General features: G+C 47.7%; 1 protein-coding gene across 1 annotated transcript in view; it reads left to right on the top strand.

The window, feature by feature from the left end:
* The first annotated feature begins 660 nt into the window (after window positions 1-660).
* CNN3 (calponin 3) overlaps window positions 661-9,259 on the top strand; it is a 27,006-nt gene continuing 18,407 nt past the window's right edge. Inside the window, exon 1 of the mRNA XM_024751212.1 lies at window positions 661-961. Coding sequence (XP_024606980.1) covers window positions 905-961 — 57 coding nt within the window. The 5' untranslated portion in view covers window positions 661-904. The remainder of the gene's footprint in view (window positions 962-9,259) is intronic.

The following is a 9,259-nucleotide window of genomic DNA, read 5'->3' as shown; positions in this document are numbered from 1 at the left end:
GACTTGAAATGCCCAGGCTCTGCCATGGCACATTCCCCAGTTTTTTCCGCACGGCACACACAGAGTGAACTCGAATTTGGCCCAAAGCCTTGACTGTTCCCATGGCGGCAGCAGGGGAGAGGTCAGACCAACAGGCGTGGGAAGCTGCTAGGTATGGGAGGAAGAAGCAGGTGTCGGAGGACGGGCCCCTTTTCTCAGGCAGAGGGGCCCCTGGTGCTTCCCGCAGCGGGTGGAAGGGTCCTGCCCGCCACCTGCGCCCGCTGGGCCTGGAGGCGGGGAGGAGGCAGAAGGAGGTGGCGGGTCGGCGGCGGGCCAGCCGTGGTGGGCTTCCCTCCCCTCCGCCGGCCCCCGAGCGAATGCCTGGAAGTTGACGCGAACTCCGGGCCGCTGGGAAGCCCCCGGGTGCGGGGGCAGGGCCGGCTCCCATCGCGGGGCTGGCCTCCGCTTGCGCTGCCCCGTCCGCCGGATCTGGAGGAGGGGCAGGCTCGCCGTGGGCCTGTATGGCGTGAGGGCGGGGACGAGGTCCAGGGACCCGCGCGGGGAGGGAGCGCCGCGCCCGCCGCCCTTCAATTGGCCGCGCCGCCCCTTCGCGGGAGAGGCGGGAGGAGGAGGCCCTCCATTGGTCGGGCTAGTCGGCCAATCCCTGAAGGTCCGGAGGAGGCGGTGGGGGGCAGTTCGTGCGGGACTCCGGAGCCGACCGGGAGGCTCTGCGGGACCTCGTCCGACTGAGTAGCGGAGGCACCGCCCGCCACCCGCCGCCGACTCCGGGCGATTCCTGCGCCGCCCAGGGGAGCGAGCTCCGAGCATCTTGTGGTGCGGCCACTCCTCGGGGCCAGGAGCGGGGAAGCCGAGTGCGAGAAACCCCCGGACCAGAGCTCAGCCTCTTCCCGCCTACCGAATCATCATGACCCACTTCAACAAGGGCCCTTCCTATGGGCTCTCGGCCGAAGTCAAGAACAAGGTACGCCTGGGCAAGGGTGGGGCGGGACCCCGAGGCCAGAGGTGGGATGCAGGGCGCCGCCCAGGGGACCCTGGGACGGGGGTGGCGTGGGCACTTCGCCCAGTGCGTCTTGTCTCTGGCGGGGTTCGCGGAGAGATGTCGGGGCGGCGCGAGAGTCGCCGCGCGTCCCCGACCTATCCCCGGCTCCAAGCGCCGCCTCCCGGGCTCTCTTCTGGCTTTGTTCCAGCGCCGCGGGCCGGGACTGGCGGCGGGCGGTGGGTTCCTGGGCTCCTGGAATCCCGCAGCGCCTGCCTTCAGCTCCAGGAGCGGGTCTGCGGCTGCAGGACGCACCCTTCCGGGAAGGGGGCGCTCCTGCGTGGTCATTCGCCCTTAGGTGGGGTCAGTCCGCGCGGCTGGGGACCCAGCAAGAAGCCTTCGCCACCCGCTCCGGCCCGGGCTCCTGGCGGACCCTGAACCTCTTCGCACTCCAAACCCCAGGCCGAATTCAAGTGCGCGAGTAAAGTTAGGCGGTTACGTGGCCAAACTGGGTCCCCCATTGTTCCTCGCCTCTTCCCGGGTGGGAGACCGCTGAGCATCCCACGCACAGACCTCAGGGACCACCGGAAGAACGGGAGCCGTCCAGAACCCTTCACGGTTGTCGAATACCGGTGCCAATTGCTGCTGCTTCTACGGGAAGCGGAGACAAAGCCTGAGTGCGCCGCTTTGGGAATATCTGCTGTAGACTTGAGATTTATTTTTATAAAACACTGAGAAGTTTGTAGTACGTTAGACTTCAACGATATCAAGGAAATCTTTGTGGGTTGCTTTTGTTTAGGGTTTATTTGCTGAGGCGGGCTGTAGTTTGGAGTGATTGGGCTTTGGTAACGCTCGGTTCTGCCACTTTGCCCAGCATAAGAATGCGTTGGGTTTATCTTTAGTACTTTCGGTCTGGGAAAGAGATGAGAGGCGTCCCCCTCCCCAAATCCTCTCCTTCCTTCCTCCCTCCCTGCATTCCAAGCCCATGACATCAGGGGTTTCTGGGGGGAGAGAGCAGCCAATCGGCGCGGAACTGCTCACAGAACGCTCATTGTCTCCTTTCTGCTGTTCTGGCCAAAGCGCCACAAAGGAGGGCTGCTGTGGTTTAATTCCCATTAACCTCCCGGGAGCCGAAGCATGTCAGGATTGCCACCGCACCGTCCTACCGCTTGTAGAATTCACTGGCATTGTCAGAGCTGTAACATCCCAGCGTTGGGGTAGTGTACGCGCTGTGGAGTGAATTATGTAGAGGCCAAGAAGCGCACCATTGTCACACCCCAAGGGAGAATTGTGGCTCTTCTCACCCCGTTATATAGTCTCCAGATCATATTATAATTCAGTTGTTAATAAGTTCTAAACAATCTCTGAAGCAAGGAGTTGATTTTAGTCTAGGCGTCCAGAATTGAAATTTAGATCTTTTACCTTGTCAAGTGTGTTGCCCATTTTAGAAAACGATTTTCTGAACATTTTTGTAAAGAACAGAAAAGTGAGTGGTTTGTGTATGATTGATTACAAACCCCACCAATTGAAAACTTGCAGAATATTGTTCACTTCTTTTCCAAGGTTTGCAAGCGGAGCTTTAGGAATCCTTTCAGAGTACTCAGCATGTCCAAACTGCTGGACGTGATACCCTGGCCTGGCTTGTGCACATTAATTTTAATCTGCCCTTGTGATTCTTGGCTGGCAACAGTTGAGTCTCTACCTTTTGCATTGTAAATGAGGTACTGATAACTTTGGCAGTCCTTTTAGAGACTTAACTTTTCTTGGACGTTAATATCCATGTTAATTTCTTTTGGCTGACTAATGAAGCAACTTCTGTCCTTTGCCTACTTATCATTGAGCAGACTGAAGGAAATGCGTGGACTGAGGCTAGATCATTGTAATTATTATACGTTTTTAAAAATAGTAAAACCTCAGCTTTCAGAACCTTTGGAAAGTTAGTTTTAACTTTAGGTTTATATAACTGTGGGTTTATCCCTTTAAGCATCAAACCATCCTTAATAACCCCTTTCATTTATATGGTTCTTTCATACAGTATTCTTTCATAGGAAGTCTTTTTTATATATATATAAATTTATTTATTTAGTTTTGGCTGCACTGGGTCTTCATTGCTGCGCGTGCGCTTTCTCTAGTTGTGGCGAGCGGGGGGCTACTCTTCGTTGCGGTGTGCGGGCTTCTCATTGCGGTGGCTTCTCTTGTTGCGAGCACGGCTCTAGACTCGCGGGCTTCAGTAATTGTGGCTTGCGGGCTCTAGAGCGCAGGCTCAGTAGCTGTGGCGCACCGGCTTAGTTGCTCCGCGCATGTGGGATCTTCCCCGACCAGGGCTCGAACCCGTGTCCTCTGCTTTGGCAGGCGGATTCTCAACCGCTGCGCCACCAGTGAAGCCCCATAGGGAGTCTTTTGATCTCAGCAGTAGAGCAGACCTCCGAGGATTCCTGGGATTATCCAACATTTACAGATCAGGATGCTGAAGCTCAGAAAGATGGGATTTGCTCAAGATCACAGAAAAATGTTGGAATATTCTAAGAATTTTAATTCTGTGAAATCTTAGTTTAGTGAGGTACTTAGGGATGTTCTGCTACATGTCACTATTGTCCACCCTCCTCCCTGCTATTTTTACTGTTCACCTGTCAGTTCCTGGCATCATGATTATTCATTTAATGCTGTTTTAATCTCTTCTGGGCTTGGAAATCAAATATCCATGTTTGCTAGTCCTTTGTATGAGATACTGCATTTCATTTGAGGGCTCAGAACCACCTGATTGAGTGGGTCTGTGGAACATGATCTTTGTCATTGCTTGGTTTGGACACCTTTTGATTTCTTCCTGCTTTTTCTTTATGTATTGCATAACTGATATGTTGCTTAAATATTAATTTTTTTTCTTAAAACCTCTTTAACAAAGTGGGGGGAGATAGTGGGGAATGGACCTTGGAGTGATGCAGATGTGGGTTCTAATCCCCCTTCTGCCACTTACTGCCTTGAATGATGTTGGGCAAATTATTTGGTATTTCTGTCCTAGTTTCCTAATCAGTAAAATGGGGGAAGTGATAGTTACCACCTCTAAACTCTGCATTGTTGAGATGTATCTGGCTTGCAGTAAGTACTCAATGACTATGTTGTGGCTATCAGTTCTTAGTTAATAGAAAACTAGTATTGGTATTATATTTCTTAGACTTGTATGTCACTGCCTCTTTAAGTATTCCATTTCTATTAAAAAAAACCTTTGGTCTTTTTATATTTGAATTGAGGAAGTATTTGATCTTAGATAGTTTTAATTAGTAAAATTTCAGGGAAAAGTCAGTAAATTTAAGATACTTGTTTGATAAATAGTAATACCTGGTAGAACATACAAACTTACTTTTTTTTTAATAGGCAAGAAGATGTTTCAAAACAGCCTAAAAAAAGTAGAATCCTTCAGCCTGCGATATAATCAATATGTCTCTAATGACAAGAAAAGGATCATAACTTGCAATCTACAAAGACTATAATGGAGTAGAAGGTCAGGGAATATATAGAAGCTGGTGTAGATAGTTCAGTGAGGGATGGAAACACTCGTAAAGTAGTAAGGTCTTACATGTATCACACAGGTTACGCCAGGCCCTTGACTGCATCTTGGGGACCAAAGGTAAATACCTCTGTGCCTTATAAGCCATGGAAACATGACAGGTCCCAAAAGGAAGCACAGCATTTCCTGACACTTGGCTCTGAACAAGATGTTGGAGTCAGGTACTTTCTTGTAGAGCTGAGGATGCAGTGAAGCATACCCTCACCCGTCTTAGAGCACATGCTGCCGGGAGCTTTCTTACAGGTCTCAGGGAACGTGGAGGAAATTAGTTGTGGGGTGGGAGTGGGTGGAGCTGAAATGATCTTACCTGGGCACGTTTCTTAGGAGGAGTCTAACTGAGATACTAAGAAGAATGGAATTGGAATGCACATTCTAACAGTTTCTGCTCCCAGGGAATGTCTGATTTGAGCAAAGTAACTTCTCACAGAATCTTGGTTTCAAAATGGTATCCCTCAACAGATAAAAACCATTTTGGAAGGCTAATAAGCCTTTTGAAGTCTTTACTAAAATTGTAAGTCATTGAAGAGTAAGTTAAACAATCATATAGTAATAATTAAATAGGACCAAATGTCCCATGAAGCCATGCCGGCCTACCAGCCCAGTGCCACAACCGGTCTGCTCTGTGGATCAGAGTAACCCCAGGGTGTCTGTGGACTCCTGTTGTAAACTGTATCCGAAGATAGTCTGCCTTGTTTTCTGCTAGAGGAACAGAAGCATGGTAAAAATGTATTGATGGGTTTAGCTTTAGCTTTTTTTTTTTTTAACTTTACAGTTCAGAAATAGGTTTTCTAAGATTTTTTTCATGTGGACCGTTTTTAAAGTCTTTATTGAATTTGTTACAACATTGCTTTTTTAAAAATTAATTTATTTTTGGCTGCGTTGGGTCTTCTCTAGTTGTGGCGAGCGGGGGAGGGAGGCTACTCTTCATTGCAGTGCACGGGCTTCTCATTGCAGTGGCTTCTCTTGTTGTGGAGCACCAGCTCTAGGTGTGCAGGCTCAGTAGTTGTAGCTCGTGGGCTGTAGAGCACAGGCTCAGTAGTTGTGGCGCATGGCCTTAGTTGCTCTGCGGCATGTGGGATCTTCTCGGACCAGGGCTTGAACCTGTGTCCCCTGCATTGGCAGGTAGATTCTTAACCACTGCGCCATCAGGTTTTGGTTTTTTGGCTGCAAGGCATTTGGTATCTTAGTTCCCCGACCAGGACCAGGGATCGAATCCTCACCTCCTGCATTGGAAGGTGAAGGAAGTCTTAACCACTGGACCGCCAGGGAAGTCAGTCCCCAGAAATAGGTTTTTAATTCAGAACTTTTTGTTTATTGTTTCTTTCCACCAGCAATAAGATCTCGGTCTTATTCACTGATGAGATATATCAAGATCTATATTTTAGAATATAACTTGGCACATAGTAGATGCCCAATAAATATTTGCTGATTTAATGAATTTACCCATCAGGAATAGATTTTACCATCTCTAGAAACTGGAAAGTAACCATATTTGACAAGTCTGTGTAAAGGAATTCTGTGGTGCAAGTGTGATGTTTTTGAAGGACATGGTGATTTTTATAGTTTGCTTTTCTTGAGCAGTTTCTTTTATTAGTTAATATTACACTGAAAATGTATCAGTAAGATAATTCCTTCTTTGTTGCTGAAGTTCCTTCTTAGACTCCCAGATTAGGGAGGAACAGTAGAGGCCCCTTCTGCAAGGCTCTGTCAGATGCATCTCCCAAAAGACCTCCTTCGAAGTGGCCATTAAGCCTGCCAGGGTACTGTGCTCCTCCAGGTAGGGATGTGCCATTGTGGTTTGCCTGCTTTTTTGGTTTGTTTTCCTGTCTTGACCAAAGCAGTTAAAGCAATAGACAGTTTGCTGAATTGAGAAGAGGTACCATGCTACCTTCTTTAAAAATACTCAGACTTATTTACTCTGGAATAAGTAATGGGGATCATTATCAAGCTCTCTATCCTGTGATCTACAGCTTTTTACACTCTTTCCTTTGCCTCTGTTCTTTAAGAGTCCAAAAATAAGCTTGACAGCGAAGATCTTGCTGCCACCATCATCAAGCAGAGGCATAGCCTCTATTTCCCTGTGCCTTTTCCCCTTCCATTGGAATCGTGAGGTTAGTGTCTTTTCACTTAACAGTATATGGGGAACCACAGTTAATACTATGTTACATTAAAAAAAATTTAAAAAAGAAGAAGAAGAAGCACAGTTGGTTTTTCAGCCAATTATGACCATTATATCTAAGAGAGAGAGGAAATGTTTATTTCTCGTCTCGATAGGACTAGGTGGTGGAAAGGAGCTTGTTCTTAGAATTTTCTGCAAGTTTCATTTTCTTCTAGGCATTAGCCTTCTATAGCATATACCACATGCATTGGCTTTCCTTAACTCTGAACTTGTAGCCACGGTGGGCTCTTAGCTATTATTCATATGTACTTGTGCTCAAGTTTTTGTTAAGGGTTTTTTGAGCCTGGGGTTGATCCACACTGTTTGTGGGCCCTGAAGCTTATATAGTTTAGGGTTTATCATTACAAAAAGTACAAAAGAATTTTGCACATTTTATAAAAATATGACCATGGGAATCTTTGTGAACTTGAAGATGTCGGGTAGGTCCCCTCTAGGTTCCTCTCAGTGAGAAAGTAGAACCTGGGGGCCTTGGAGACTTACTGGGTTGTAATCTTGGTTCTGCCTCTTACCCTGTGACTTTGGGCCAATAACCTGTCTGTGTCTCATCTGTAAAATGAGGATGTGCTAGTTCCTACCTTTATAGGGCTTTGGGGAGAAATAAGCAAGATAGACAATCCACGTAATGTGTTTCAAATAATGCCTAGAACCAAAAGTACACATTATGTAAATGTTAGCAATTGTTCCATTTTGCTCTGCTGGGTAGGTTCAGTCCCGTGTTCTCCTGATTAGTCTTCTAGATTTTGAGATTATCGCCAGGACTTGGACATTCAGGCACGAATCTGTTTGTATCTGAATGAGGCTTCTGGCAAATAGGGGACTAAGGAGCCAAGCAGTACCTCTCGATTTCACTTCTGTGTCAGGACTGTGATCTGCCCCCAGAGTCCTGATCCAAGCCTCCTACCCCGGCAGCCTGTGATGCATTCCTGCAGTGAAATCCTGGGGTCTCTCTCCCTGTTCTCACTCTGTCCACATTGCCCACAGGGCCACGGACTAATGTGTAGAGCTAGAGGCCTTGTTTTCTGGGCGTGCCATTACTTGGGTTTTTCTTCCTAAGAAGTCGATTTCTGTTAGACAAGACACATCTTTCATTTCTTGGTTCAGACAGGGCTCGTATTCCTCCACAGTGGACTGATAAACATATTTACCTTGTAGTGTTGTCACTGGAGGCCTTCAGTTTTAAATGGTCTTTGCAAGGATCTACCTAGACCTGTGTGGACCTGAAGCAAGTCCATGAGTAGAGAAGCCTAATTCCTAGCTTTCCCCCGGGTGGTAGGGAGGGGGACCTCTTCAACATCTTCCTTCCTCCCAGGACCAGGAAGCTTCAGGGTGTGAGCACGGGCACTGTAGGGCGGGCACATCTGCAGTGGGAAGGTCAGGAATTAGGGATGTGAGTGCAGAGAAAAGAGAAGGCCCTCTGGGCTGGGAAGGACTCTTCTGGGCAAGTCATAAGCTAAGCATTTATGGCCCTTTTCCTCTCTTCCCCCACACATTTTCTAGGGGATCCTAGCTGCTGAGTGGTGGCTAGGCATGCTGGCTATGATATCATTGTTGTTTCTTCTCTCCCCTTCTCAACTGTTTGCACACTAAACTCTCATTATCTCAAGCCTCTCTGCCTGCTTAGCGCTGCAGAAGGCTCTACAAATGGATAGAGTGCTTTATCATTGCAGTTTTCCCTCCCTTTCGTTTCACGTGGGAGGAAATAGAGAAAATAATCAATACCATGTGTAGTGAGTCTCTCATCATTCAAACATGTGATTCTACTTTGGATGCAAAAATAGCAACAGCAATCATACTTATAATCGAGTATAGAAATTATACTTATATTAAATAGCATATTTTGAGCTTGTTGGAGTCCTTAGCAGCTGAGCTGGAACCTTAGGGCTGCTCTTCAGAGTCCACACACAGCCAGATCTCTCCCCCTGAATGGACATGCATTTGTCTCTTCTTTTCCCTTTCTTCAGAGGCCTGGATGTTGAATAAACCCCTGTCCCCCAACCTCACCTCGGCCACACACACACACACACACACACACAGGCGTGGGCTTTGCCAGTCAGGCTTTCGTTCCTAAATTTCTTCCTCTGTGGGCTTCGTTTTTCCATTTTCTTTTCCTCCTTTCAGTGACAGCTCTGCTATTGACATCCTCTTCTGCAGTCAGTCTTACAGCATTTTCTAAAACATGCGTGCGGTAGGAAGCTACTTTTTATAGGGGCCAGGGGAAGAATTAAAGTCTGAGGCATCTCTGCCAAATCTCTTACTGTGAACTTTTGAACCATGCTGGCAACGCCCTTTGAGACTACAGATTCCGGGGCTGGTTTGAATCAAAGCCGCAGCAAGTTCACGGTGTATCGGTCTGCTACAGTGATGGTGGTGGTGGTTACTTTTGGTTGCACTCTCATTTCTCCATGAGTTGGAAGGACTTTATGTTAAGCCACAGTGTCTAAGGCACCACCCTGTTCCTGGTTCTTGATCCTCTGTCTGCAAGCCTGTGCTGTATTCTCTGTGTATAGCTTAAAGTTCCTATCTCAGTTCGGTTGGAGGG

This window comes from Neophocaena asiaeorientalis, unplaced genomic scaffold (assembly GCF_003031525.2).
Source record: "Neophocaena asiaeorientalis asiaeorientalis breed wild unplaced genomic scaffold, Neophocaena_asiaeorientalis_V1.1 scaffold147, whole genome shotgun sequence".
In the NCBI taxonomy this organism is placed as follows: domain Eukaryota; kingdom Metazoa; phylum Chordata; class Mammalia; order Artiodactyla; family Phocoenidae; genus Neophocaena; species Neophocaena asiaeorientalis.
This window is presented reverse-complemented; position numbering and strand designations above follow the sequence as displayed.